At 52.7% G+C, this 27,959-nt stretch overlaps 12 protein-coding genes across 12 annotated transcripts; 1 reads left to right on the plus strand and 11 right to left on the minus strand.

Annotated features, from left to right (window-relative positions):
• Nucleotides 1-644: 644 nt before the first annotated feature.
• BU26DRAFT_526436 (multicopper oxidase) lies at nucleotides 645-2,588 on the minus strand (the record flags this gene model as incomplete). Its single annotated transcript, XM_033830701.1, has 4 exons — nucleotides 645-964; nucleotides 1,021-2,147; nucleotides 2,198-2,449; nucleotides 2,500-2,588. The coding sequence occupies 4 exons, from the start codon at nucleotides 2,586-2,588 to the stop codon at nucleotides 645-647; spliced, it is 1,788 nt and encodes a 595-aa protein (XP_033690779.1).
• On the plus strand, nucleotides 2,320-3,184 carry BU26DRAFT_512736 (uncharacterized protein). Its single transcript, XM_033827457.1, has 2 exons — nucleotides 2,320-2,449; nucleotides 2,500-3,184. Exon 2 carries the CDS (start codon nucleotides 2,639-2,641, stop codon nucleotides 3,158-3,160), a length of 522 nt encoding a protein of 173 aa, XP_033690780.1. The 5' UTR covers nucleotides 2,320-2,449; nucleotides 2,500-2,638; the 3' UTR covers nucleotides 3,161-3,184.
• Nucleotides 3,185-3,368: 184 nt separating this feature from the next.
• On the minus strand, nucleotides 3,369-5,742 carry BU26DRAFT_471602 (glycoside hydrolase family 51 protein). The gene is made up of 5 exons (XM_033825386.1): nucleotides 5,399-5,742; nucleotides 4,895-5,347; nucleotides 4,727-4,840; nucleotides 3,902-4,675; nucleotides 3,369-3,851 (listed from the first exon to the last, which is right to left on the minus strand). Exons 1-5 carry the CDS (start codon nucleotides 5,513-5,515, stop codon nucleotides 3,399-3,401), a joined length of 1,911 nt encoding a protein of 636 aa, XP_033690781.1. The 5' UTR covers nucleotides 5,516-5,742; the 3' UTR covers nucleotides 3,369-3,398.
• Nucleotides 5,743-6,170: 428 nt separating this feature from the next.
• Nucleotides 6,171-7,768, minus strand: BU26DRAFT_413247 (tRNA guanosine-2'-O-methyltransferas-like protein TRM11; the record flags this gene model as incomplete). Its single annotated transcript, XM_033823014.1, has 2 exons — nucleotides 6,171-7,490; nucleotides 7,652-7,768. The coding sequence occupies 2 exons, from the start codon at nucleotides 7,766-7,768 to the stop codon at nucleotides 6,171-6,173; spliced, it is 1,437 nt and encodes a 478-aa protein (XP_033690782.1).
• Nucleotides 7,769-10,754: 2,986 nt separating this feature from the next.
• On the minus strand, nucleotides 10,755-11,520 carry BU26DRAFT_415125 (uncharacterized protein; the record flags this gene model as incomplete). Its single annotated transcript, XM_033823100.1, has 2 exons — nucleotides 10,755-11,026; nucleotides 11,148-11,520. 2 exons carry the CDS (start codon nucleotides 11,518-11,520, stop codon nucleotides 10,755-10,757), a joined length of 645 nt encoding a protein of 214 aa, XP_033690783.1.
• Nucleotides 11,521-12,508: 988 nt separating this feature from the next.
• On the minus strand, nucleotides 12,509-13,301 carry BU26DRAFT_8189 (uncharacterized protein). The gene has a single exon (XM_033836371.1). It carries the CDS (start codon nucleotides 13,173-13,175, stop codon nucleotides 12,645-12,647), a length of 531 nt encoding a protein of 176 aa, XP_033690784.1. The 5' UTR covers nucleotides 13,176-13,301; the 3' UTR covers nucleotides 12,509-12,644.
• Nucleotides 13,302-13,704: 403 nt separating this feature from the next.
• BU26DRAFT_512739 (uncharacterized protein) lies at nucleotides 13,705-16,705 on the minus strand. Its single transcript, XM_033827458.1, has 4 exons — nucleotides 15,920-16,705; nucleotides 15,288-15,858; nucleotides 14,739-14,851; nucleotides 13,705-14,635 (listed from the first exon to the last, which is right to left on the minus strand). The coding sequence occupies exons 1-4, from the start codon at nucleotides 16,522-16,524 to the stop codon at nucleotides 13,966-13,968; spliced, it is 1,959 nt and encodes a 652-aa protein (XP_033690785.1). The 5' UTR covers nucleotides 16,525-16,705; the 3' UTR covers nucleotides 13,705-13,965.
• A 31-nt stretch (nucleotides 16,706-16,736) lies between these two features.
• BU26DRAFT_471607 (eukaryotic translation initiation factor 3 subunit H) lies at nucleotides 16,737-18,314 on the minus strand. The gene is made up of 3 exons (XM_033825387.1): nucleotides 18,195-18,314; nucleotides 17,653-18,134; nucleotides 16,737-17,603 (listed from the first exon to the last, which is right to left on the minus strand). Exons 1-3 carry the CDS (start codon nucleotides 18,246-18,248, stop codon nucleotides 17,033-17,035), a joined length of 1,107 nt encoding a protein of 368 aa, XP_033690786.1. The 5' UTR covers nucleotides 18,249-18,314; the 3' UTR covers nucleotides 16,737-17,032.
• Nucleotides 18,315-18,484: 170 nt separating this feature from the next.
• BU26DRAFT_8258 (uncharacterized protein) lies at nucleotides 18,485-20,767 on the minus strand. The gene has a single exon (XM_033836376.1). The coding sequence runs from the start codon at nucleotides 20,519-20,521 to the stop codon at nucleotides 18,710-18,712; it is 1,812 nt and encodes a 603-aa protein (XP_033690787.1). The 5' UTR covers nucleotides 20,522-20,767; the 3' UTR covers nucleotides 18,485-18,709.
• A 771-nt stretch (nucleotides 20,768-21,538) lies between these two features.
• Nucleotides 21,539-25,625, minus strand: BU26DRAFT_8263 (glycerophosphocholine phosphodiesteras-like protein Gde1). The gene is made up of 3 exons (XM_033836380.1): nucleotides 25,265-25,625; nucleotides 21,999-25,210; nucleotides 21,539-21,946 (listed from the first exon to the last, which is right to left on the minus strand). The coding sequence occupies exons 1-3, from the start codon at nucleotides 25,398-25,400 to the stop codon at nucleotides 21,659-21,661; spliced, it is 3,636 nt and encodes a 1,211-aa protein (XP_033690788.1). The 5' UTR covers nucleotides 25,401-25,625; the 3' UTR covers nucleotides 21,539-21,658.
• A 482-nt stretch (nucleotides 25,626-26,107) lies between these two features.
• On the minus strand, nucleotides 26,108-26,561 carry BU26DRAFT_8261 (uncharacterized protein). Its single transcript, XM_033836378.1, has one exon. The coding sequence runs from the start codon at nucleotides 26,433-26,435 to the stop codon at nucleotides 26,169-26,171; it is 267 nt and encodes an 88-aa protein (XP_033690789.1). The 5' UTR covers nucleotides 26,436-26,561; the 3' UTR covers nucleotides 26,108-26,168.
• On the minus strand, nucleotides 26,562-27,926 carry BU26DRAFT_8260 (XAP5-domain-containing protein). Its single transcript, XM_033836377.1, has 3 exons — nucleotides 27,689-27,926; nucleotides 27,102-27,636; nucleotides 26,562-27,047 (listed from the first exon to the last, which is right to left on the minus strand). Exons 1-3 carry the CDS (start codon nucleotides 27,907-27,909, stop codon nucleotides 26,688-26,690), a joined length of 1,116 nt encoding a protein of 371 aa, XP_033690790.1. The 5' UTR covers nucleotides 27,910-27,926; the 3' UTR covers nucleotides 26,562-26,687.
• Between the last annotated feature and the right edge of the window lie 33 nt (nucleotides 27,927-27,959).

Raw genomic sequence — 27,959 nt, forward strand, 5'->3', positions numbered from 1 at the left:
ACTTTCCATGGCGGTCTTGTGCAGAGACTGAATAGTATCGAAGTAAAATCTGAATGGGATATCGTAAGTGTGTCTACAAGGGGTGGGAGGAGCCACTACATTGGGAATCTGCTCGTGGCAAAGCCATCGAGGACGCAGGAGTTCAGTGTGAATGGAGTCTACTTTGAGGTGTACCCCACGTTTATCTTTGGTATTGTGTAGTTGAACGGCACTGCCAGGTGACACTTTGGCCTAGCATAGTAAGAGAGACCCTGATACGGGTTTGATGATGGCATCTTAGATGCGATACAAATATCGTACAATTTTACACCGAGAATGTGCACCAGAGTTATTCAGATGGCTGTGTGAATTTGGCGAAGCAAGAGAATTTGGTTACTTTGGCCATAAAGTTTCCAATTTCGAAGTGATAGCCAGCAAACCTAACAAGGACATTTGATTAGCCATTGAAATTCTACAGAGAAACAAAGGCGGAATCATAGTATTTAAAATATAGAAAACCGTTCGTTTTGAGAAGCTGTCTACGTATATACAACGAATCAAATATCCACAACCCAATTAAATCTCCCATCTCAACCAATCTCCACAGTCTATACAAGCACCAATACCAAAGCAACCATCTTCCAACGCAACCGTTCCAAAATATTTTACACGCCACTATCAATCTGCTCCACAACATGCGTGCTCGAATACTGATTCCACGCGTCGCACGTCTGCGCCATCATGCTCGGGATCACGCTCTGGTCAATATCCGCCGGGTTCTCCATCAAATTGACATACATGCCCATGCTCAAGTGCCAGGCGATGTGGCAGTGGAAAGGCCAGACGCCTGGATTGTCCAGGTTGTACTGCATCACCATCCAGCCGTGTGGGCGCAGGTTGTGTGTGTCACGGCGGGGAGGATTGGACGGGTTGACGACGGTGCTGCCATCCCATTTGTCGTTGCCGTCGTAGAGGACGTACATGTCTGGCTGCGCATTAGTGCTAGTTTGGGAGGGAGGTAGGAGAAAGGTGGGAGCTTACCGTGGCCGTGGATGTGCATGGGATGAGGGCCGGAAGAGTTATTCCAGATGACGACTCGCACGCTGGAGTTGGAGCCAAAGTTATAAGTGTTCCACTGGGTGGGATAAGAGTAGTTCTTCTGGTAGGCAAGGCCGAGAAGCGGGTTGTTGTAGTTTGCCATAAAGGGAGAACCGTTCATCGTGTACAGCTGGTGGCCGGTCGCATTCACTATGGTATTGACGGTGATTTGGATAGTAGTGCTTGGCGCGGGTAGCTCCTCCTCGTAAAATGGGACCGAGAGCTCGAGAGGATCGTTCTTGCAGGTGCCGTCATCAACTGGAGCAGGATAAGCTGTGGTCTTCGGGATTGTGTTGTCGGATGCTCCGTCGAGCAGGACGATGGCACGTCCAGCGGGGTTCGAAGCGCGCTGGCAGAATTTTCCAGACTGCAAAGTGCGCATCCAGATCGCCTTTGTGCCGTTGACCGCCTTGGGCGTAAAGAGCACGTCGGATCTTTGCCCAACACTCAGAGTCACAACCGTAGTGTTGTAAGGTTCGATGTCTGTCAAATCGTTGGCAACGATCTGGAGCGTCTGACCATCAATGCTAAAGTATTCCATGCCCGCCGCACCAGCATTGATCAATCGAAGCTTATACGTCTTGCCGGTCTGGAATCGGAACTTCGCGTATGGCGCGTCTCCGCAAGGAGTACCATCGGTCACTTGGCTGCAGTTGTACGGCATGCGTCCATTGATCAGAGTGTTATCAGATGGGTTCGCCCAAAGAGTGGAGTTGTTGCTCATGACGTTCTTGACGATCTGGAAGTAGTCCTTGTGGAACCAGTCTGTAAGCATGACCGGACCAATGTCTTCGTCATAGTCGACGTGGGAGGGGCCGTAGACGACGAGCGGACCGAAGAGACCACCGGCGGCTTGAGCGGAGTAATGAGAGTGGTACCAAGACGTTCCGAAGACTCCAGCCTGGAATTTGTATGTGAAGCTCGCGCCGGGAGCAATAGGGCATTGCGATACACTGGGCACACCATCGTACCATGCGCTACCGTTCTGAAAGAGACCGTGCCAGTGCAGAGCGGTTCCCTCGTCTGGAGCAGTGATTTGGTTGGTGACCTTGACTTCGATCATATCACCCCTAGGTTCGTTAGAATCCATTACAAATCCTACGTGGCTATATCGACTCACCAGTTCGCCTCGATGGTTGGCCCAGGAAACTGCCCGTTGATAAGGATGCCGCTCTCCTTCAGGTAGCCATCCGGTGCAAGCGATCCACGACTGATAGTAAAGTCATACTTCCTCGTTACTCCGGTCGTGGGAGGAATCCGCGGATTGACAGTCTTGGGATTGATGTTTCCCCAGGGCGTACCTCCGGGCAGAGGATTGTTCCGAAGGAATTTCGGAAGCTTGCCGGCTCCTAGTGTTCCCCAATGGAATGTGCTATATGATGATTAGAAGAGAATTTACCAAAGAGATGTGTGAGCAAGTACCGGTTCTGTGCCTCCTGTACTCTAGGAGGACAGGCGGCCGATGTTAAAGTAGCGAGAGCGCTCGCCACAAATGCTGCGCAACCCTTCATCGTGTCTATAAGGAGATGGAAAAGATAAGGAATGTAGGACTGCTTAGCAAATGCAAGGGAATGCTCTCAAACTTGCTCTATGTACCTCGTCTGCTTCTTCCCTTAGTCCCATATATACCCATGCCGTGCCTCAACGGCAAGCGTTCCGAATTGCATGGCCGCGAACCACGCGAAAGCATCGCGAGAGCTACGAACTCGCTCACCGGGTAGCCTACATCTCCCCACCTTCAAGCAAGCCATTTCCGAAACGAACTGTGGTGCCTTGGCTAAATGACCCGTTCAGGATGGTAGATGTTGTAAGCCTTACACCCTTCCTTCGGTATGCGAGGCTCGCCGCGATCGGGGTTTCTGCACCACCACATCTGAGAGACCCAATGACGCTGCAAAAGTCTGCGAGCCAGTGGAGATCTCGTGGCAAACCGGGAATTATAGATTGCGGAGCCATGTGCGCGTTGTTAGATTCCAGGAACGGGGCTAGTAGAAGGTTGGGCGGTGGGGATGACGCAGGGGCCCTGGACTTTGAATCCGAGCATTCGGATGGTACCTGTGAGAGTGTCTTAGTGGGATCTTAAAATAGACATTCGAGTCGATAGAGATGATCAATCTGCTGGGAAGGATGAGATGGGATGGAGGTTCACAAGTCCCTACTGGGGTTACAGCCACCCAGACAGCGTTTGGCGCTAAACCCTATCCGGACAACCACACTCATACCTCGGCAGCGCAGCGAGCGTACGTATCATCGAAAATGCGAAACAGCGAGACATATTATTTTATTCTTCTAATATCTTTCTTCCATCAGGCAGGCCTTATTCATGCCTTGACCTCCAGCACAGAAATACTCAGATCATCCAGATCGAACTCAAACACACCATCACTTCCCGCAGTCAAGCTAATCGTGGTGTTCTTCACGACATCACTGCCTACATCATTGTAGCTGAACGGATCGGGAGCAGTCAGCACCGTCAAAGTTCCCTCTGCACCCTCGCTGACACCGTCAAACGTGACGCTCATAGAGACCGTTTCGGTGGAATTGTAGATGGCAGATTTCAGAATGTATGAGTCAGACGAATTCGAATGTCCAGCGACGTAGTAAACCGGATCGAAAGATGGGGAGTCGATGGGAAGGGTGGTAGAAATGCGATGAGCCGACATAAGTTGGATCATATGGTATGAGGTAGAGAGGACGTCAGCCGAAGTATTCGCAGAGTAGGAGATTAGGTCGGGAGCCCATTCGTAGGAGTCGAGATTTTGGAAGAGCGGCGCCTATGGTCTGATTTAGCTTAGAATGGTATTAAAGAGAGGAATAAGCCTACATAAGCTGCGCCGAACATCTTATCCGCATTCCTCTCAGCTCCGATGAGAAACACGGCTTCTGAGACTGTCCCAATCCACATGGGAAAAGCCCATCGGGCCGCGTTCCAATCGGTGCCACCGCCTTCTGGGATGTTGGGTTGCACCGCAGCGTATTCGCCTATCATCGTCTTGAAGCCGGTGATGAAGTTATCAAAGAAGTTGAACTGCGAAACAAAGTAGTCCGACCGAGTATACTGATGGTAATCCTCTCCAGCATCTTCAGTCTCTGCAAAGTCAAAATCGGCCGTACTAGCCATAACAAGGATATCTGGGTACTTCTCATTGATGGCATATTTGAAGGCTTGGAAGCGATACGACTCGTACGAGCTACCACCACCGCCAAGGTTGTCTTCATTGCCGACCTCGATGTAGTTGATAGTCCAAGGATCAGGGTAACCGAGAGAAGCACGAAGAGCACCATAATTCGTGTTTTGATCGCCCATGATGAAGTCAAGCTCGTTCAACGCGTCGTCAATGTAGGGCTGCAGCTCATCCTCGGGGATCACAGGGTCGTCCAAGTAGAAACCGGCCCACACAGCGAGGACAGGCTCCATGCCGAGGTCGTCACACCAGTGCAAATACTCTACGAGCCCGAGACCGTTCGTGTTTTCATAGCTCCATGTCCCTGGGTAGCCGGGACGGTCTTTGAGCGGACCGATTGTCTCGTTCCATTTCAAGTAATAAGGAGGATCGTTACCTTCCAGATTGTTGCCGCCAGGAAAACGAAGGAAGGACTGAGCACACAGTTAGAGTTAGATACTCGAATAGCGATGGTGAACACGTACCGGGTTGAGGCCCTTCAAAGCTTCCATGAGATCTGGGCGCATGCCATTGGGACGGTTATTATAGGTTGGCGGGAAAAGAGAGATAAGATTAAAATCAAGAGAACCGTCCGTAGCCTGAGAGAGTACTGTTAGATAGTCCCGCAAAAGATAGTAGCACTTGGAGCTTACCGAAGCATCGAAGGTGATCTGAAAAGTGTTGTTCACGCCCGCGGCTTTCTCCGGCGTCAACGTGAAAGAATGCTCCTGCCACTCGCTGGCTGAAGCATTTGATGGCACCTCAACACTTCCAACAGTCTCATTCGAGAGGTAGTCGTATAACGAAGCAGTGAATGACCCGTTATAGTTACCCTTGACCCAGAATGACCCATTGTATTGCTGTACTTTGACTTCAATACCCCAATATCCAGGATTTGAGATCCCAACCTTGCCGCTGGAAGCTGCAACGTTTAGGGACGTGGGTAGCGCAGACGACAGAGGATCGGACAGGTTTTGCAAAGACAATTGGGCGTCGCCGATTGATGTCCATGGTTCGATGGTGGAAGGGAAGACAGCGCTACCTTGGAATGCGCGGTTGCGAATGAGCTCCGCGTAAATGCCGCCATCGCCAGAGTGGTTGATGTCCTAAGTCGGAGTGTCAGGTTCGCCGATCTCCATAGCTTTCGATGAGACTACCTCAAACATAATCCCATATTGCTTTCCCGAGGTGGCGTTGCCGCCCGTGTTTGCAACCTTGATGTCAAGAGCAGACACGCCGGCCAATGCCGTCAAACCAAGGACGAAAAAGTCCATGGCCGTGTGATAAAACGAGGCTTTCCGGTGACACAAGACATAGCTGACACCAAGCAGAGCTCCTCTGAAGCTTTATAGCAGGCCATAGCTCCCTTGCTCTTCTCCCACGTACTAGACTATGTATAGCGTTTCCCGCTACTCGTGCTCTGGGTGAGCACCGAGGTAAACACCTGCTTTTCGCTCCGCGGTCTCGCTGCCGGCGCGTAACGGCTCGCAAAAGAGGAGAGACTGGCTAGAGCTGCAAATATTCCAGGAACCGCGCGTACTTCATGACATCTCCTTGCGGCAGATGCATGATCAAGTGCGGCGCAACTACCAATCCATGGCGATGGACCGGAAGCGATACTATATCGATAGGGATGGTTAATTGGAAAGCAAGGGTTCGAAGCAAGCATCACCAAGCAAATGCCGCCGGGAGGGGAAGAAAAGCCGTGGATGTAACCCCTTGTAAATCTTCCACATGGCGCTAGTGACCGTAAGCGGTGTTGATGGATGTGGAGAAACCTGGATAGCGTTGGTGATCTCGCAATGTATTTCGCCGAGGAATTCCGCCAATCACGCCAAGAAAGCAACAACTTCGGAGGTATCGAAGCGGGCAGGGGGACGTAGGTAACAGCGTATGCAGCGGCCGGAGAAGCATCCTCTTTAATTGCGCCTAGGCCTTTCTCCACTTCCCGCTAATACCTTTGCTGTCCATCATGTCCTCTTCGCTCGGAGTGGGTTCCTGCCTCAGCCGCTCAAATTCTTTGAATCCTTCAAAGTATTTTCGGCGGAAGTCGTTCAATTCATCTGCCTTCACCCCCTTCTCGTACTCTTTCTTGGCCATCTCGGGCGCGTTCGGAGATACCTCTGACTCAGGCAATCTCCGGTACGTGAGTAGTCTTCTCGACCACTTATTGAAAGGTTGCACGCAGATCGAAACAATCTCAAGGCATGGATGGGTTGGTATCACCAGCTCGACGTCTTCGTCATTTGCGGTAGGCATCCACATGCTGAGCCTGCCGTTCTCAACTAGTGTCGCCACAGCGAAGGCCAGGATATCGTCGAGTATAGCAGTGAAGGAGTACGGCCGTTTCGGAGGAATATATGTTGGTTCTTTAAATCGATCCAGATGCGTTGCTCGTTCCGTCACGTTCAGCTTCTCGCGCGGTCCAAGGACTTTTAGTCCTTCGCGGATTCCATAGGGAGGGTCGCATACAATGCCGTCAAGATAGCCACCATTGGTAGAATCGTTACTGTGTTGTAATAACCTCAAAGGCGTATTCGTCAAGTCCGAGACAAAGCCCCCAAGGTATCTTGACTCGAGGTCATACTGCTTGAAGTTGCCTCCAACGTCTTTCTTCCCTACTTGCCCTTTTCTGGCGCTCCCGCCAGTACCTCGAATACTTCTACCATCAATATCACTGCCAAATACAACGGCTCCGAAATGAGCGCAAGCGACCGGAAATCCGCCCGTTCCCATGAAGGGATCGTAGAACAGCTTCCCAGTAGCCGCGAGAGCGATATTGGCGGTCAGAAGAGCAAGCTCTGCATCCATGGAAGTAGTGCTGATATAGTGCCTCTTCTTAAGATCAAAGGCGGTCTTAGCGTCTCGTCCAGAAGCTGCGACGAAGCGGCCCAGGTACAGGTGCTTCGGCTCCAGTGCCTTGTCTTCGTAGTCCTCGAATACTCTAAACGAGACGTCGGGATCCCGCATCCGGATTGGGCCATTGAATCCAAGGTAAGAGAAAGACTCGATGATCGCCTGCTGTTCTGTCTGCGTTCTTGTACCGCGGAAACCGTCGAGGGTGAAGCGGAAAGGCGTTGATTCATACTTTAGCCACTTGGAAGACGAAAGTTCCTGAATGGAGGTATGAAGTGCTTCATAGGTAGGACCCTGACCCCAAAGCTCGTAGATGCCCTGAGAGAGTAGGCTTCGGGAAATGACAGCTTCCGCTGCTGAGTCGGAGGGAAGACGGACGATGCAGAATGGAGACTATGACAGTCAGAATGGAGGAAACAAGATGGTTGAGATCTTCAGACTCCGTGTTCTTATCTGAGATGAAAGGAGGATGACTAATAGGATCGAAAGGGCATGGCTGCAGCCGGCCTAATGCATGAATAGGATACATATGGCAGCGAAAGTTTTTTACCTACATCTTGATTGTACTTTACAAACTCAATTCCGACTCCCGCCACATCAGCCAAAGCTTGGAGCTCTGCTTTCCGAAAGCTCTCGTGTACCTGCACGAGTCTGACGAGGTATTCGGGCATGGTGTGTAATGAAGTGGAGGAAAAGAAGATCATATGAGCCTCGGTCGATGGGTATAGGTTACCAGTCCGGCACGAGCATGGTTGTGTATTCTGAAAGTGATCGCGTAGTAGAATCTATAATGTCGGGTATGGTGTTTCGTGGAGGGCTTGTGCGTCTGCAAATTTGGGGGTTGCAGCCTTTACTGAGCTGCCTCGCGTAACGCCCGGGCCCGCGTGACGCCCGATTTTCGGATGCCACCACCTCCAACTTTTGAAGCTGTAGAGCCTCATATATATCGTAAAATCGCCAGATTTTTTAGTGGAGCAGTTGCAGGAGCTTGGAAACTTTATTAAGAGCGATAGCTAGTTCAAATAGCGCTCTGGAAGCTTGATTTTCCTCGTGCGCGAGGACCTAGCCGCTGTCGGAGCTACATCAACTGTTGATTAAAAATCAACCTCAACTTCCTAAGTAACTTGTGGAGGAGCCTTTAAGGCTTTCTTCTTGCCCTTTTTAGACTCCTTAAGGTCTCTTTTAAGTTGTTGCTCTGCTTGCAAAGCGTGCTTTGCCTCCTCACGTTTAGCAGCCTTCGCGCTCTGCTCTTGAAGGCGGATTTCTTTCGCCAACGCCCTCATACGCTTTCTGTCCTCTAACATAGCGGCTTTTTTAGCCTTTTGTGCCTCCTTGCGCTTAGTCTCCTCATCCTTTTAAAGCTATAGAGCTTGCTCCTTAGCTTCTTTCTGCGCTTGACGATCACGTGCGTCGCGAACTTTAGAAGGCGACCAGAAAACAGCCCCTCCATAGTACTCTAGCGGAGCTTTAAGTAGTAGAGGCTTGCCACGCTAGCGGCGCTTCTTCTCGTTAATAAGAGCCTCCTTAAGGCGCTTATTCTCATGCTCGAGAAGGGTATTGCGTACTAATATAGAGTGGATCGTTTGGGAGAGCTGCTGCGATTGCTTGTCGTAAGTATTGCTAACTACCTAGCGCAGCAACCTCTCAATTTTACGCTAATCTAAAGCGCTAAGGACTAACGTAGAGCTCTCGCTCGATAAGGGCCTCTCTTCTTAAGTAATATTAAAGCGCTCGAGCACCTGCTGGGGATTGAATAGTGATAGGCCAGTCACCTCAAAAGCCTTAAGGATAGTTTTCTCCTTAAACGTAGCATGCCAGGCCCTATAGAACATGCGGAAGAAGTCTCTTTTCGTAATAGCTAAGAGGCCCTAGCAACTATCCATAAAGTTTGCAAGCTTGGCGGAGTAGGCAGATAAGAGAGGCTTAAATAAGCAGACGTCTAGAGGCTGCAGCGTATGGGTTAAATGAGGTGGGTAGATAGCTAGGAGGATCTGATTATCGTCGCAGTACTTAATGAACTCCGCTATAACGTGCGAGCCATAGCCGTTAAGTATAAGTAACCGATACGATCGTCGTGCCTTTGCCTTTGTTTCCCGATCAAACACCTGCTGAAGCCACGCCAGCCCTAGCTGATTATTTGTCCATCCGCTTAGTGATGACGTAAAAAACGCCTTGTGCTCTTTAGGATCAAAATCTTGTAACCAGGAGTCCTATATATTGCCAGAAACAGCCTAATAGATGAGAGCAGGTTGTAGAGCAGATCCGTCGGCGCAAATACATGCTATTGTCGTTATCTACTCGCGATTGCCGTCTTGAAGTAACTGCTTGATGCCCCCCTCTTCATATCGACGTCAGGAGAAGACGCGCTTTATTTTTGACAGCACCCTAATCAAGAAGCCCTTCTCATCCATATTGTAGGTATGCTGCGCCTCTACGTTGTACTGCTCTATTTTCTTGCGCAAGAGCTCAAAATATAGAGTATATTTGAAGGCTGAATCAGCTCGTTTTCGTAGTGCGTCAATGCCAGGTGCCCATCGCGATACTAGGTCAAGTTTGTGTCGGTTAATAAAGCGGCTAACCCAGTTTCTTCCTGCTTCTTTTCCAGCTATTTCTGACGCGAAATTTCGAATCATCTGCCTTAAAGGCGGCAGGCCCCGTTCGCAGAGCTTATCAATGTATAATATAAGCTCTTTTTCTTGTGTAGGCGTGAGTAGTTGTTGATTTTCAATCTTCTCTTGATGGCTTCTCTGTACCCCCCGCCATCGCCGCGACAGCGTTGTACGCTCAACACCAAACTTTTCAGCAGTTTTCGTGATATTAGGCTTTTCTCCGACTTTTAGCGACTTTAATGACTCCAGGGCGAGCTCGTACGGGTCCATATTGGGTAAGTTAGGTGGTGTTGAAGTTCTGCGTGGATCGCGAAAATCGTGCGTCACGCGGGCCCGGGCGTTACGCGAGGCAGCTCGGTACCGAGCCTCGGTTAAACTTGCCCTCAAAGAAATTAGCTCGTCACAATTGGTTGCCTCCACAGCGCCTTGCTATACGCGCTCCAAAGATGCCGCAAAAAGAACATATTGAGAGATGGTAGAAACTCTACTGCCGCCTCTCCTTGATTCACCCACTCGCTTGCTACTGAAGATTGGAGTAGTCTGAGATTTGAAAGAGGTGCCTTGAATAGCCATCGTCACAGAATACGAGGTGTCGTTTCTCTCGGAGAGAGATAGTTACGTGAGGACCGTGGGTTAAGCGGAATATCCCATATCAGTTAGAGCACTTGGAGTCGTCATGATTGAGCCACACCTTAAGCTTTACACTCGTCTCCACCATGCCACTTTCCTTCGCAAACAACATGGCTCTCCTTTCCCTCCTCATTGCGTTCTCATCCGCAATACAAGTGCTCTTTTCTCAGATGGCGCAGAGCTCGCTCTAACAGACGCTGGCCTCCCACACCCCCGACCCACATCTTCAAAGCTGACTGGGCTCCCCTGTTCAGCCACTCTAGCCTTGACGAGCTGCCGGCAGTACCCAGCACGGACACGGCAAGACTGTCCTGACGCATTTGTTTGCCTGCCGCTCTAGCAATGGGTGCTTATATAGTGGTCTTGTCCTTCGGCAGTTCCCTAGCAGTCGTTCATTCCCGTTTCACATATCCTTCTCTCAGCTCCTACCCCCATCCTTCCCCATTCCCACCGATACCCTCTCCATCTCCGTCAACCTCTCCACTCCCTCCAACCCATACTGCCCAAGCTCAAACTCCACCGTCTCCCTATCCCCAAAGCCACACCACCCGTACAACCGGCGTCCCTGCTCAGAAGCGTGAACATAGCATGGCAGCCCCATCTGCTCTGCCATTTCAATCCCCCACTTGACCAACAATCTACCAGCACCACGGCGTCTATGTTTTTCCGCCGTAACGAGCAGAGCCAGATCTGTTCGTTCGAAAGACATCAGTCAGCCACAAGTTCTTGCGTAATCGCTCAAATTCACTCCCAACACTCCGTCCAAATCTTCAGCGCATGCAAGACAAAATAAGAACTGTTTACCACTCACAAATATGCGGCTTCTTCCCCATCTCCTTCTTCCTCTTATGAAACCACCCTCTCACCAACCGCCTCAGCTCTCTAAACCCCTCCCCTTCTCCTCCCCCCACACTTGCACTTCCAACATCCTCCCCCCTTCCTCTCTCATAAACCTCCCACTTCCCATACGCCACAATCTCTTCTCCCTTCTCCGTATCCACGACCTTCAAATGATGCACGTGCGGGCTACCATCCAGCTCCCTTCGCACTCTAGCTTCCGCCTCGTCCACATAGCCTAGGTACGGAGGCAGACGGCCGATGACGAGGGAGCCGAGGGCTGCGACACGGAGGCCGATGCATTCGGTGATGTCGGCGTGTTCAACGTCGCGGATAACAAGCGGCATGCTGTTAACTTGATTGTGGAAAGTCGCGATAGCGGTAGCAATTGCGCAGGATGGGATCCATATAGGGGTCGACGCAATAAGGGTCCAGTGGATGTGGTATGACCGAGAAGAATGGAATGACTGGTAGTGTAGCGCAGCTAGTGGCCAAAGCGGTTATGTACTACCACACACTTCACCGGGTGAGCAAACGCATCCACACAAACGATGAGAAGGAGGCACGTAAGTGAAGCCTTGCTTCCCGTTTCCAGATCTTCGCAAACCGCACTGAGCTAGTTCTGTGACGAATGGAGTGCTGTCCCCTACTAAATTTGCACCACAAACGCGCAGGATCCTCAATGCGCAATACCTTGCACAGGAGGCAGAGGGAGGGCGGTGTAGATAGTTAGCGGCTATACCTGGGGCTTGCTTAACGGATACACTTTACATCGCCGTTGCCGCAGCAAGCGTAGGTTTAAATTCTACTTCTCTTACTTAGCTTCCGCCTTTAATACTACAGAATTCTCTTTGTTAAATAGGAAGCCTTCTTTAAAAAGGTAAGAATATACAGGATTAGTATCTAATAAAGAGCAGTAACTTACTTTCTTTAAGTGGTTTTAAACTTAAAAAATAAAGGTAAAAACAAAGAAGTTTTTTATAGGAAAAATTACAGAATAGTTGCATAGCTCTTAAAGAGCTAGGTCAATTCAATGATTTCAGTCAGTCTGACAGGAGGCAGAATTCTGAGAAGACATTGCGCTTTATCGGAAAACCACTGATGTACTCTCGACGCGGCGGGTCACACGAGCTGATACTCGCGCACTTGGTCTCGGGACCCGCATAGCCTCGCCATCCATCATCCGGTAAACGAAGCATTCCCCTATCAGCTCCCAGGAAGCCTCGCAGTCCTTTCTTTTCCTCAGGGCAATAGGGACGCTGCACCCATGTAAGATGCACACTGTATCCGTGCCTTGGGCGCCAGATGGAGCGAGCCCATGTAGCCTGAAGCCATCAGGAGTGGAAAGGACGAAGAATCGGCGATTGGAAAGAAGGTTGCAGACACGAGTGAGGTATTCTAATGCCATCGAAGGAGGATTCTCTCCGAGTCGCCTTTCTATATCGATGTCGCCTTCCCCACTAAGCTTTAGCTAATACTGGCATGCGCTGTGGTACCAGCTGGGTATTTTCATTCCGTGCGGACCCCGATCAGCCACTAGAGTTCGCCAGAGGCAATCCGGCACGCTGGAGTCAGCGCTGGACCAGCCTGAGAAGTGCATCGCTTCCGTCGGGACGTAACTTGAGGACGATGGGGATATCCCGCTTATAGTCCCAATGCCGAAGCCGTTTACAGTTAGTGATTTCTTTTCTTTGAGAGTCTTGTCCACGATAGCCCGGAAGATGGCAGTAGCGACAGTGCCTTTCGATGCATTGTACGGCTTGTGATTGGGTGTTCCGACTAAGTTGTCGCCACTGATGCCTGAAGCGCCATAAGCGCCTCCCAGGAATAGATTCCTAGCACATAGCATCCAAGAGGGGAGCCAGGACCGGGAGCCGGGCGTCAGGCGAAGCGGGACCCAGTGCCTGCAGATGATATTAAGCGTCTGGGACGTGTGGATATAATGCCTGACAAAATCCTGGAAGATATAGAGATCTCCGAGCCGGTAATCGATGGTGATCATATTGCTGTCTGATGCGACCTGAACAAGGGAGTAGATCGCATCGGCCGGGCGTGATGTCTCAAGTCTGGGTAAACACGAGACGAGTGTCTCTAAGTCGGCGAGCTTTTCGATCCTGACCGGGTTGACCAATGAACCGCGGAAAAGGTCTTCGTTGCTTCGATGAGATCAAAGGAACCCAGGGAGCGAGGGTAAACGATCCTGCCCCATTTGCCTGGGTCGACTAGTCGAAGCCTTCTCATGGCGAGGCTATGTCATGTGAGCGTCTCTGATCGCGGCTGCGCCCATTTCTACAGGAGGCAGCAACTTACCTAGCTTTATCGAATATGGTTGCCGCTATAGAAACTGCCTGACAGAAGTACTAACCGCGCGAAGGTCCGCCTTAAGGACATTCCGAGCAGCGAATGGAGAGGCGCCGAAGATAAGTTTAATGTCGCGCTTGGTGACCCAGAGGACGTGAGCGAAGTTTTCGACGCTGAAATGGAGCAGATCGGCGAGGGAAGAAAAGAAGACGAAGAGGAAGATGAGGGCACGGATGAGGAGTAATGTCTTGCCGTTCGATCGACCCACTGATTCCCGCTGGATAGGTCAACAGAAGACATACAAAAGGTCGCCCCAAACATCTCATCCGGGCGCAGAGCTAGGCATGTAGAAGTGCGCAGATCGTCGCTTGCTTCCGCCTCCCCCGGACCATACCCCTACAAGATTTGAAAAATATATATTCTACAATACCTCATGTCGCTCCCGCACTCTTTGCTGTACACAGTCTCACCACTTCGACCCCAGGTTTCCATCAAGGCAGGCCCCTCCCCGCATTAACCGCATTAGCCACCTGACTCGTCCCCGGCCTATTCTCCGCATATCTCTCATAGCTATCCAAATACAGCTGATCCTCGCTCGTCGTCCTCCGCACGCTGGGCTCATTCTCAATAGCATCGACCCACTTCTTCCACCTACTCCCCTCCTCTGGTTCCGGCCACCCGCGATACGGACCCAGCACTCTCTTCAGCCGCAGCACCCACGGCGCCACCTGCACATCAACGAACCCGAGATCTTTACCCAGGAAGAAGGGACCGGTGGCATCCGCCGCGTCGACCAGTTTGCCGATTTCGGTTTTGAGCTCGGAAGCGTGGTTCACTTGGTCGTTGGTGTCCTGCGCTTGAAGCAGGCGGTAGAAAGCAGGCACTATCTGGCGGTTTACATGGTCGGACCAGAGGCGGCAGGTAGCGCGTGTTTGCGGGTCTGGGGGGAGCAAAGCGGGCCCCATGTGCAGGTCCTCGAAGTACTCCATGATGACGGTGGATTCGTGAGTGGACCAGGTGGGGCCATGGCGGATCGCAGGAACGAGGCCGCGCGGGTTGACTTCGAGGAGGGATTGAGGTTTCTTATAAGGGTCGACTTCGATATATTGGTAGGGGATTTGTTTATGCTCTAGGGAGATCCAGACACGTTGAACGAAGGGACTATTAGGGGTATGGTTAGTACGATGTTGAAGGGTGACGTCATGATGTGTAGAGGATGTTGAACCTCATTTGAAGGAGGCGATTAGAGAAATTTGATACTCACCAGAAGCAGCTGCCAAACAGCTTGAGATCTTCCTCCTTGGAGTGGTTCTTGACCGTTACAAGAGCATTTCCGGTTGCCTTCTTATGATACGTCTTCTTGGTCGGATCACCGCCCTGGTTTGTGTCGGTCATCTTGAAGCGGACAGATGGGAAAGAGAATTGAGAGCGAGAAGATGTTCGGAGGGAACGACCAAAGTTAAGAGGAAATTCGTGCAGAAACAAGAAGCGTGCGCAAGTGCGGAGTGAAGTAAACGAAAATGGTTGAAAAGCTGAAGAAGTAGCTTTTGGAAACGACGACATCGAAGACGAAATGAGACCATGGAATGATCAGAAGTGGTACACAGGAAGACCCCGCGTTTTCCGCGTGAACACGCGGTACATGCTCCACACCAAAATGACGTGGTGCAAATGATTGGTGTTCGCGATCGCGGGCTTCTGCAGGAGTTCTGGCTGCTATAACGAGGCGCGTACAACACCAGAACGTGCATAAGAAAGTCCGAGGAGAGCAAACAAAAATGAGGACACAAGAACAGCAAGAAAGGAAACGTACCTGCACCCTCTTCCTGTCCTTCTCATTACGCATCAACCACCTCTGCACACTGTTTTTCTTAACCCGATCGCTCTCCTCCAGTGTATGTTTGTGCGGTCCGGCGACGCCATCCCCTTTGCCATTCCCCCCGTTCCCATTAACTCTTTGTATCGTGTAAAACTTCTTCTGCTCCCGCAGTCCCATCGCCATCCCCACGTTCACACCTCCAGCTCCTGTCATGCCCTGCATGCCCCAACCACCTGCCCCAACCCCACTCTGTCCGAAGAACTGATTCCCGCTCGCAGCTTCGAGTGGAGATGTTATCGTATCCCCGGGTGGCTGCTGCCCTGTTTGTTCAAGCAGTTCCGCGCCGTCGAAGTACTCGGTGATCTTGATCTTCACATCGCAGAGATCGCGTTCGCGGGCTACCCGCTTCCTTTTCTTCTTCTCTGGATCCGTAGACTTCTTCGTGCCCGGCGGTCTTCCCTTGAGCCTGCAATCCCAGTAATGGCTCACAAATCTCTTCCGTTTATGTCTTTGCGTCGAGCGGTGCGAGTAAACGTTGTCGACGTGCGGGAAATATGTCTGAAACCTGTCACACACATGTTAGCTACGTCCTAAACATCTGGGAAAGGGAAATGGGAGGGACGCACTCTTCTTGGGTGAGCGTAATGGTATCGTCCACATGGAACAACCTCTCCCTCCAAGCCTCTAAGTCCGGCGGATTAGGAATCAACTTCAGTCCCTCAAACTGACCATGGTTCGATATAACCACGTCATCTCCATCTTGGACCTGCGCATTCCCTCTGCTTTGTCCCTGCACAGGGAGTGTTACAAATTCATCCCTTGGCTCGAACTCCGGCACCTGCTGCTGCTGCTGCTGCGGTGCTCTGGCTATCGGTGAAATCTGCGACTGTGGTTGCCGTCTCGGAGGAGCTTGAATATGTTGGTGCGGCGGCGCAGGCGGAGGAACAGGTGGAGGCGCCGTGCTCAACTCAAACCTCGGCGCCTGCTGATATCCTCCCGGAAACGGCGCAAAGTGCGGTTGACTCTGCGGTAACGCATGTTGCTGGAAATGCAACGCTTGGGGAGTCGCGTGCGGATGCGCCTGGCTCAAATGTTGAGTATACCGCTGCTGAAAGAAGCCATCGCTCGCTTCCGGGGAGATAGCCTCGAGGTTCTGAAAGGCCTGTGGCAGAGTCTGCAGGTGAATAGCAGTGGGTTGCAGGTGGTGGAGCGGCAGCTGCGAAGAGTTCATCGTGTCGCGCCGTCGTGCTTAAAGCAGCGATAAAAATGGGCGACGACAGCTTGGCGAGGAGATCTTGAAGTGGGATGGAGCATGGGCCGGTTCGCGTGGGGCGGACGGATGGAGCAAGGCTGATTGATGCTTCTTGTCTCTCTATGTTACTGGCTTTTCATTTATTTGGAGAGGATGGGCTGATGGCGAAATGCCGACTTTTTCTTTGTCATACTACGGACGTATGTTTATGGCGCGGGACCATCTGTCTTGGATTCCACCAAGTCTCTACCAGAGGCCAGAATCTGGAAACTCGGCACATTGCAATTAATCGCGGTCCTCAAAAGAGTTTGTTCGTTCGAACAGGTGCTGGTATTTTCGTCATTTCACTGCAGCTGCAGTCGCCGCTCATATCGTCTATGAAGGACCCACCCTGAGCTCCTGTCTAAGCTCGAATCTGCCCACCCAACGCCGTGCCCATGCCGTGACGGAGAAGCATTAACAAGAGGAACCCGCTGCACATCACCCTTTACTCTCCGGGCAGCAGATTGCTCTTCACGGCAAACATCTTCGCGCTGACGCCCGCAGTGAAGCCGTCCACTTGCCGCGCATACTGCTCAACCTGCCTTGAGTTGAGCAGCGTCTCCAACCTGTTCGGCTCCTGCGGCAGCTTAAAAAGCCTCTGCCACTCGTCCTCTGGGAGCAAGGGCTGCTTGGAGGCTGTCCTTGCAGCATTCTCCGCCTTCCGTTTCTGCTGCCATGCAGTGATCTTAGCCTGCTCACGCGCAAGCGATCGCTGGTAGTATGAATGGTTGTTGAGCTCAGTGTGGTGGTTCTCGATGCTCTCGAGAAGCAGATCACACGTCTTCTCGAGGAAGGGGTCTATCGAGAGGTCAAGACTGTCGTAGTTCGGGAAAAGTGGCGGTAGCGGGGTGTTCGGGTCTTGCTGCAGGGCGGCGAGGTTTGGCGGGAAGGAAAGCTCCTCCTTGGGCGCGTCTGAGGGAAGCTGGTGAAGTAGCGGGGTGAGGAGGTGGGAGTTGTGGATCGTGACAGGAAGCTCGACCAGGATGTCCTGGTACCGGAGACCGCTCTTCTGCAGACTGCGAAGGTTAGTTACTATATCGCATACGGACATGGTTGCGCGCATACCTCTCCGTCGTGAACTTGCCCTCCTTGTACGCTGCCACAAACGCAGGCGACAGCCTGTACGCGCGCAGGCTCAGGCTTCCCTGCGAACTCCTGCTCACATCGTGGACCAGCGCCACCGTCCGCTCGTTCATCTCCTTCTGGTAGAAGAATTGGTTCTCGATTGTGTTCAGATGGACAAAGTTGCCCATGCTCGTGCTCGTGTACCAACCAACGTTGTTCGCATCCACGTTCACTTCCCTCAGGAACTTGATCATCTCATTCTGGTATACGACGTTCGCTTTTGCGCGGGGTGCGGCAGCCGCGAGGTTTGCGGCGGACTCCTGCTGGTGGCCATCGGTGGCGGGGACATCGATGGTCGGGAAGGGAAAGCAGGACGTGATTTCGAGCAGGCCGGGCTGTTTTGCAGACTCCATACCAACAAGAGATCCAGTCGCGACTGTCGGGAAGGTTTTTGCAGCATGGTTGACGAGCTTCATAACGACCTGCAACAGAGTCAGACGGGTGGATGGGGCGTTCGTTGCGCTCTGAAAAGGGCGGCTTACTAGGGCTTCAACCTGGACCGCCTTCACCGGCGAATCTTTCAGAGGGTCGGTCATATTGTCAGGGTGTAAGGAGGAGTGTCGATGTCGGGGTGGGGCTGCGGACGGCGCTGGTGATTGTTGAAGGCCGCGAAATTCTGGAGTGCGGGATGCCAAGACTTCGCGCTAAGACAGGAGCGATTATGTCACGTGCACTTATTTCCTCCAGTTGCTTTGCTCCCCACCCCCCGGGTGTGCTTGGATCTCTACACGACGGTAAGACAAACTCTAAAGTCAGAGGGCTTGACCTTTGACCAAGTATGTGAGTAAGAAGCCGGTATAAACATGACTATTATCCGAATGCTTTATGGACCGCTATGCCATGATAATGCTCCCAAAAATTCCCGATGCCCTAGTGTTCAAACGCCGTTTACGAATGCATGCTTAGCAGCTATTTTCTAAGCAGATCCCCCTCTTTCTCCCGGCTCTTATCTCATGCTGTATTTCTATGTTGCTCAGACACCTCTAAACACTCACACTTACGACATGTCGTCATCCTGTCCACCATCCTCATCGGCCTTGTCCTCGTTTCCCTCAGCCTCTGCGGCCCCACCTAATATCTGTTTCGACACACACGACACATCTTCTGCGGTAGGTTTTTGTTTGTGGCCGTAGGGGCTCCATCGCCGACCTTCGGCCTGTCTCTGCGGCTTCCGGTTGCTCGAATTAGGATTTTTGACGATTTGACCGTCGTCCATGCGATGAAATGTGGTGTCCTTGCCGTCAATATGGTCCGAAATATCTGCATCCTTCTCGTCTTCCCACACCATTAAGTTCGCACCGTTGATCTCAATCGAGCGGCATCCTGTCCATGGCACGTGGAAGATGTCCGCGCCCGATTCGCTGAAGTCCTGGTCCCAGGTTTCCCTCTGTTGCATCTTCGTGATGTAGTCCATCGGAAGAGTGTATAAGACGTTGTCCTCCTTATCGTAGACCTCCTTGAGTGGGTAGCTGAGCACAGCGAGTCCAAGTCCGCAATCCACCCGGGAGGATATAGGGTGCAGCCGGCCACCAAAGACCTTGAGTTCGAAAGCAATGCCAGATTCGGTCCACATGTTGTCGTTAAAGAAGACCTCAGGTTCGCCCAACGGATGCTCGTGATGTGGTCCAGATACTTCGATGAAGTGTGCCATCTCGTGTGCGAGGCAAACGGCGAGGAACAGATTAAAGCGCAATACCATGGCAGGCTCTGGATAGCGCAGTAGGCTCAATTTCTTCGCAGTGGTGTAGAAGTCCGAGTGGAGGCAGATTCTGCTGGTGTGGCATTTGCGATTCAACTTTCGCATCAATCCGTTCTTGTAATCGGCTACCAAGCCCATGGATGCATAGGCGGGATCCGGTGGTAGCGGGTCGCGATGGAACATGAAATGTACTGTATCCACCTGGTCATCTATAAAGCTCTTGAACGCAGTCGCGTGTTCTTCGGCCCAAGGAACCTCTTCGCGTATGCGGAAACAAGGCTGGCCGTATGCCTCAGTTGTCTTCTCGCATGGCTTCCTCTCCCCAAACACCAAAGTATGCCAAAAGCCGGATGTTGCTCGAGAGAATAATAGCATAGTACTCAGGCGTAGAGCGGGCTCCAACACCATGTAGATCTCGTCGGAGCAGCCATGGAAATTCTCCGGGCGGAAGATGGGATGGATCTCATTGTCCAAAGTAGACGCCCTGACAGAGGCATCTTCGGGAAAGGTAACAGCTTGCCTCTTGATAAGCTCGATGGGGTCGAAGCCTAGTTTGATCGACCTTCGCTTCGCGGGATCTTTCCGGTGACCGAGCAGGCGCCGATACTTCTCCAACACTTTCCGGTCCGCCACTTGCGCCAAATGGTGATTAATTGAGATGCTGAGCTGTAGTCCAAAATCTTTGGGTACTTCTATCGTTGACGGAGTGAATGTAGCTGAGTCATCGTAGCTTAACACATCCGGGAGGTCGCGCACAAGTTTGTCGATGCATTCGTCCATGATTACACCCTCTTGGAGCTTATGGAGTAGCACGGCATTCTCTCCTCGCTCTTGAAGCTGGTACTCGCCGTCTCCGCCATCAGGCGGCAAATGACGCATATTCTTTGAAGCCGTCGGTGGCGGCCCGCATGCTGTCGGAGGAGTGGTGGCGCCGGTGGGAGTCCATTCCATGCTATCAGGATCATCTTCTTCAAATACCGTAGCATTTCCCGCTGTCCCTTCTTCCGCAACTTCCTCATCCGCGGCGGGGTCTTGGTTCAGGCGTTCCTCCAATAGGTGGCTGGCATGTATCATTGCCTCATACGCCTTTCGGTACCTAAAAGGGTCCATAGCGCGGTCGGGCACGCCTCGGTAGGATAGCGGCTATGATGCTTCCTTTGGATAGTAGAGGAGTAGGAATTGTGCAGGGGGCTGCGTAACCCGACTGCGTCCAAAGAAGGATGCTGTCCCGTTGTAGGTCCCGAGATCGGGTCGCCGGTGCTTTGACAATAAAGGCGTGTGTTCTCTTTCAAACCGGATATTTTCTCAGCCGTGTTGATAGCCCAGCGAGTGTCGATTCCAGAGAGTGCTCGGCGGTGCGGTTGTTGGGGTATTCACGCTCATCGGGCCAAAGGTGTCAAAGGGAGTCCTAGCTCGATTCTCTAGGCAACAAGAAGCAAAATAGAGACCCAGAGCCCCTCCAGCCATAGGTCAAGTTCCGCGTTGATTCACCGCGCCCGGTCCAGCAGCTAGTGGAGTGAAAAAGCCCGCAATGAAAATCAAGGCTTCTTTCAAGCGGGAGGAGATAATTATCCAGGAAAACCAGAGAGTCGTGTCGGATGATTCATAGCAGTCTCTTGAGCGTTCCGAGCCCGGAAGAATGGAGAACTGAGGTCGTCGATGGCTGATCGGATCGTAAGGCAGTCGCGGTGAGAAAACATGAGTTGTTATCCGGGTTAGGAGAGATCCGTGCGCACCCGGTCAGCTGCACGTTGACATGCGCGCTTATGTTGTTAGTGTCTTGGCACGCTCGGTATCTCACCTTTGGACCACGAGAATAGACAGGAGAGAAGAGTAGGTCCGCGGGATCCTGGTGTCCTTCACGACCCTTCCCGCATTCAGATGTGTTCACTTGACTATGCATTGTATGCTACCTACACTCCGAAATGTGAACGCTCAGAAAATTACAAAGGGTCACGCCCTCGAACAAATGGGTTTAGAGGAACCCGTGCAACCAAGATCTCGTAGTCCCTATTTGCGGGACATGAATCCAATCTTCTATTCAACGTCGAGGCTATCATGGCAAGAGGCAGGCTGTGTTGAATGGCCTGGTGGAAACCGCTAATGTATACCAGATGACGAGTTCAAGAGTTGAGGGTGTGTGTCCCTAGCAAGATCCAATCACTAGATGACCGACCATCCTTATGCAAATAAGGAAAGAAATTGACGCGCGAATGAGGCTGACAACTGCATCGAACAGCTTCCCGGCTAACTAAACACAGCCCCCGTGGAGTTGCCGGCATATGCGTAGATAGGAACACCGTTGACTGTGTCTACCATTTCTTGCTCAGCGACATCCGATGATGTTGCACTTACTCCGCTACTAGGCGCAGTGGAAGGGTCCGTGGAAAGTGTCAAGCTGTTCGTAGCTGCGCTGACTCCGCTTGCGGTGGAACCTTGGGTGGACGTAGCGTCTTCCTCAGGAGCGGTCAGGCCCTGCCGGACTGCGAGGACGTTATCAACGATGAGAGCATCAATACCCTCGTTCTTCTGCGACTGCGGGGTATTAGCTTAGGTAATATAATTTCCGTATAGCAACGTCACTTACTATGACATTCTTCATCTCATTATTAAGTGTCCCATAGCTCACGCAAACAAGTCCACTTTCTTTGACGACCCTTACCAACCTCGGGCATGCGACGAGAGGTTCTGCTGCGCTTACAATGCCGAGCAGATTCCAGCGGCTGGCGAAGCGAATAGCTTCCTGTAGACTAGCCGCTCGGACGTCCCCAACAGGGCAAGTACCAGCATCGGTGAGGAAGAAGACGGGAATCGATGGTTGCTTGAACGAGAGCATGAGGCAGATATCCGGATTGAAGGAAGAAAACATGATGCTACGCTTCCCGATGAAGTCGTATACCATCTTAAGGACTGTGTCCACAAAGGAGTTGAGCTCGACAGCGTACTGGTCCATCTCGTGTTCTTCAGATTCGTGGAGCATAGGGTATTTCATCTCAATGTTGAAGCCCGTGGTTTCGGGCAACTTCTTAAACATCTTCTCGAGCGTCGTGAACTCCTCTTGAATGAAGTTTCCCCTACTATTGCCCTTGTATCCTTTTATCTTGAAGTCGCGTGTATGCTTCATTCGTTCAGCAAGCTCCACTTGGTGACTCCTGTGGATGTTCTTTTGTTTCGAATTATCCACCGAATATGAGCGAGGTCGTCGAGAGAGTTTGCCAGTATTAGCTTCAGCGGTTATTCTGTTGTCCTCAGGAGAACCGGGCCTCGACTGCCGAGGCGTCTGGCCTTCGCTGACGTGGAGGAATTGTTCGAGGGTCAAAGTATGAACAGGAGCATCAATGCCCGTTTCGCTGACTAAGAAGTCGTGATATATCACTGGCACATGATCCTTGGTTAGTTGTACATCAAACTCGACGTACGAGGCGCCAAGGTTGGCTGCAGCAATGAAAGACTGAATGGTGTTCTCTCCAAGCTGCAGCGAGTTTCGAGAAGCCGTGTTCTTTCCAAGCCCTCGGTGGCCAATGACCATTGTCGATGTCATCTTCTTCCAATAAGTGTGCTGCTCGGTGATGGACATGTTCGGGTGAGTGAAGGGAGTGATGATGAGGAAGTTGAAGTTAACAGAGCCAATGACCTCTAGTGTGGTAGCCGCTACAATGGGAACTTTGACATCGCCTTGCAAGGGAATGCGATTCGAGCCGATGCTTGTCTTGATGGTGGATAGCAATGCTACGCCGCGTCCAACAATGCGGTCCGTTGATCCCGCGTAAGTGGGGACGATGTCGAATAGTAGTTTAACCTTGGAAACATCGGTGGTCATGAAGGTGAAGGGCTCGGTGCATATGTTCTCTTGCACGGGTAGATCGACGACACTGGAGTCACCAGTTGCGCCAGTTGCAGACACGACTACTGAGAGAGCAGTGTCGAGCTGGGTGGCATGGGCATCGGCCAGAGGGATGTCCTCAAGTTTGACAGCGGGAATGTTCTTCCTTGTGTCCATCGAGCCAAGACTGACGAGGATCATGGTCTCTTTGGTCAGGTAACGGTGACCGAACGATTTGACAGGCTCGGGCGGTTTCTGATAGACGGAAGAGTTCTCCCTGCTCAGGTTCTTAGATCTTCGTTCTTCGAGTGAAGACCCATCCGGCCGCAACCGTGCCTCTACCGGAGGTGATTTGGGGGTTGGCCCAATCTCGGCGAGCTCTTCCACTATATGCATGTGGCCTCGCAACGCGGCGTGCTCCTTCGCTGTCCAGCCAGAGTTGTCGCATCGTTCTAGATTCGCTCCTGCAGCGACGAGAAGCTCGACCATGGGAAGATGACCGTCCACGCAGGCGATGAAAAGGGGTGTCCAAGCAAAGGTCCTCTCGGGAACGTCTACTTGGGTCTTGTACGATACTGAGCCTTCTAGCAAAGCTTTTGCGCACTCGGCGTGACCGAATCGTGCTGCAATGTGCAGCGCCGTTTCGCCTTGTTCGTTCTGGTAGTTCACGTCTACGCCCGCTTCTACTAGGAGCTTGACAATGGCGACAAAGTTCGACTGTGTGGCAAGAGCGAGAGCTGCACCGGATTCGGAAATTGTCTTCCTGAATGCGAGCTTCTCACTGGTCTCCCCCAGCCAGTTCTCTGCTTGAAGCAGTGCCTTCGTGGTAAGTGGATGACCACCCATTACGGCGAGATGAAGAGGTGCATAACCTTCCGCGTCCTGCCAGTATGGCGAATCGATGCCCTGGCTGACATTGAACTGGCCCCAATCCTGCATATGTTTGATGACAACCTGGCAAATGACTACAAAGCCGTACTGGGCGGCGTAATGAAGCGGCAGCCGTCCATAGGTATCACGAGATTGGAGCGAAGACCGTTGGCGGGGTTGGAGCCGGTCAAGGAGGTAAGTGAGGAGCCGAACTGACTCGTCGTTCTTGCTCAACAGCTTACTAGACTCATCTTCGGTGGTTGTGCATGGCGCAGGGTGGCGGTTTGGCGCGGTTGCAGGCGCGATGAAGTTAGGTTCACTTGAAGTCTGCAATAAGGGGCCTTCAGCGCCGAGATTTTCGCCACTCTTTGAGCGGCCAATGTTGATGACCAAGCGATGAATGCAGTTGCGTTTGTTGATGTCGTCCTCCTCTTCTAGGGAAGCGATGTCCGGTAATAGTCGGTCTATACAGGCCTTGGCGCGACACGAGATGGCTCGCTGCAGGAGGTTCAGAAGTGTCTGCTGAAACGAAGGGCTTGTCGGGTCGTTCTTGGATGATATCTCGGAAACGAGCCGAGAAAGGGTCTGCGCATCGTCGTTGCGAATGGCCTGATCCACAGCATCCAGCACTCCTGTTGAGAGGTTCAACGCGCGACCGGGCACCCTGCCGAGGGATGCTGCAGAGTGCGTAGATCCGGTGTCATCGAAAGTCTTAATATCGCCAAGACCCGATAACCACTCGTTGACTGCCTTCATAGCCTGGTTCAGCGGCATGTTGTGCGCAAATGGTCTGGGGTTGACCTTCGAGGCCAAGTAGCGCTGCTGTGTCGGATGGCCGGGTATCTTCTTGTCCAGCTTCTTCGTGATCTTAATGAAGCCCCGGCGGTTGACCTCGCCATACCACTGAAGCTTCCGCAGCTGGCCGCGGAGCTCCAGCAGGGCGCCCATGAGGTCCTGCGCCTCGTCCTTGTCGATGCCTTCGGGGACTTGCGCAGCATGGCCATAGCGGCCGTGGAGGAGCTTCAGCCGTCGGGCGCATTCGGCATACTTCTTGTTATAGAAGCCGTCGACGTCTTCTAGATTCCGATCTAAGGAGAAGAAGAAGGCTGCGATAGTATTAGCTGGCTAAGGGGTATGGTACGCAACGCTGGGTAGCTTGCCTGCAAGGTCGGGCTCGTCGCCATTCTTGACGGCCTCGGCGGCGGTCTTGACGAGCTTCTTGAGGCCTTTGTAGTCGATATAGGATAACGCCCACTCGGGGACCTGATTCCGCGGCAGATTGTGTCCGAATTTCATGTTCGCAAATCTGCGGGTTGTGGAGGATGGATGCTGCTCCTGGGTGTGGAGCTCTAGGCGCTTGTTACTGCGCAGCGGAGCGCAAACGAGTGTGCAAAAAGCAAAGGAATGCGGCGATTGAATGCACGGGTGAAGGCTCGATATCCATTCGGGGCCTCGCAGTTGCTGCCGGAGGTGCTTTACGCGGACCTGTTCATGTGGGTGCTTCTCCGATTCTCATTGGAGGGGCTGGGAATCGGGGGAACGGTGGGCGACGTGGTGAGCGCGCCTGCATTGTGGTTAAGATATAGTGCCATGGTTGCAGATGCAGTAGGGGCAGACTGTGGGGAAGCACACCGAAGGCGGGCCGGGTGCTGCAGCGTGGTGAGGTAAGGTAGGTAGATTGAGCGTGCGGGGAGTGTGGTTGAAGGTGAAAGATCTGAGGGCGTGTAGCGGGCCCTCGCTTGCCAGGATGACGACAAAGAGCAGTGGCGGCGCTTTCACGTGCCTGATGAGCAATAAAGAACCTAGAATGTTTCAGGGCGCTGCAAGCGGGAATTTATACTACATGCCACAAACGAAGAAGGCTCTGCGCTGCTTCGGAGACTCGGCGTTATACTCCACTATCCAACGCTCCTCTTGCGTCACAGGTCCCGCAGCGGCATAGACGCTCTAGAGGGCCCGTCCCGTTCGTGCTTGTCTGCCCTCCTTCACCGACTAGGTTTGCTTTTCCGAGGGCGGGCGGGCGAGCTGCATGCCTCTGCGTCTCGGCGTGGAGGGGAGAAACGCCTATCTGCCGTCGTGTGCGCGTGCCATCCATCGCGGCGAGTCGCAGTGCAAAGAAGAGGAGTGCAGTCGCGCAGTCACTGGACGAAGCGACAACGCAGCCCTGGAGGCGAGCAGAAGGGGCTGCAGCTGACTACGACGTGGGCTTCGCGGGAGGCAGTTTGCCCAGCAGCGGCAAGTGCGCACACGACCTCTTGCCTTTCGCGACCCCACTGTCCCCGTCGTGATAGGCAGGGACCATCGTGTGTGGCTAGCTACGCGGCCAAGCATGTACACCGCTTCAGACCCTGAGCATCACGCCGACGGCTACTCGTGAGGGCTTGCATCAGACGTCTATTGATCAGCGGACCGCGGGACTGTCCCCGCGGCATACGCCTCTATCTAGCTTTCGTTCGTCAAGGGAAGCGTCCTGTGAAGGCCCTTCCAAATGCACAGACTCTGCAGAGTGAGAGCTCGTTCACTCTCACAGCTGGAGCTTGGCTGTAGACCTCCGAGGCACCATGGACGAACCGACCAGATGCCTCAGGAGAAGAAGAACGTGTTACCTTCTGTGTCCTTGCGCTGCGCTTTGGAAAGCTTCTTCTCGGGATTGTACTCTTCCCAGACGCTGGCGGGGAAGATGTGCTTGTTGCGCTCGTACCACCGGCGGTCGACCACCTTCGTCAGCGTGGGATCATCGTCGAAGCCTTCCAGTTCCTCGTCCGCAATCGTAGACCGCTTGTCCTTGTCCTTGTCAGGCCGTCCGAGAGGGTTGAAGTTGCTAGTCTCTAGCTCTGGCCCAGTGTCCACCGGTGTGGCTTTGGTTGCTTGCGCCGAGTAGTCAAAGAGCGGCCCATTGAATCCGGCCACTCTGTTGAATAGGAAGTAGTAAAATTCGTAGTGCTGCAACGAGGTCAGTTAGCACCTATCATGGAAGGGGCTTGGTAGCACACATACATGAGGCAGGATAACTTCACCTCTAACGAGCATCAGGTCGTCGACGCTGACCCTGGCCCAGTCCCTCCTGCTCTTATCGCCGCCCACTCCGAGCTCCGCCCCGACCTTCCTCGCCTTGTCAAGGAACAGCCAGATGTGGTCGCCCTTCTTCACCCTGCAGCGGCCGCCTGGTATGTTGGTCCCGTCGTAGAAGACGAATGGGATCACCACCTCCGTGGCCTTGACTGCTTCACGCATAGCGAGGAAGTCTTGTCGTGCCAGGTCGGCCTGCTGCGCCTCGCGCTGCAGCGCAGACTTTGTCATCACTCTAGGTTTCAGGCCGATCCCCAGGTTCGCCCCAAGCTTCTTCTTTTTGAAGACCTTGCCCTCGCTTTCGGAATTTACCGCCGAAGAATCTGCTGGTGTGCTGTCGCGGGGTGTGGGGGCCGCAGATGCACTGGAGTCGGCGTCTTCATCTTCGTCGACGCCGAACGAGAGCTTGCCTTTCCCAGCTATCTTTCGCTTCTTCTTGACGGAGGGTTTCAGCGTCGATGCCCTGTACTTGAAAAATTAGCCCCGGCTCTTGCAGGTCGCGCAAGGGTACGTACCCGTCTTGCGGCGTGCTGGCACCTGAGGTTGTGTTTGATTCACCGCGCTCTTTGCGCTCCAGGGCTTCGGCGCGTCGCTTACGAAAGTCATCGAGATGGACCAGGCCCACCGTTTGCGACTTGAGCAGGTCTTCTGCCGTTGCGGCCTGGGCGGTGAAACGCGAGGCGGCAGGTGTGCCGCTGCGTGAGCGATCGCTGGTGCTGGGCGCAAATCTGTCCATATCTGCTAGGGTTGAGGGTTGTGTGAAGGCGGCGGCCTTTCTTCGCAAAT

This window comes from Trematosphaeria pertusa, assembly GCF_010094035.1.
Source record: "Trematosphaeria pertusa strain CBS 122368 unplaced genomic scaffold BU26scaffold_1, whole genome shotgun sequence".
Taxonomy (NCBI): domain Eukaryota; kingdom Fungi; phylum Ascomycota; class Dothideomycetes; order Pleosporales; family Trematosphaeriaceae; genus Trematosphaeria; species Trematosphaeria pertusa.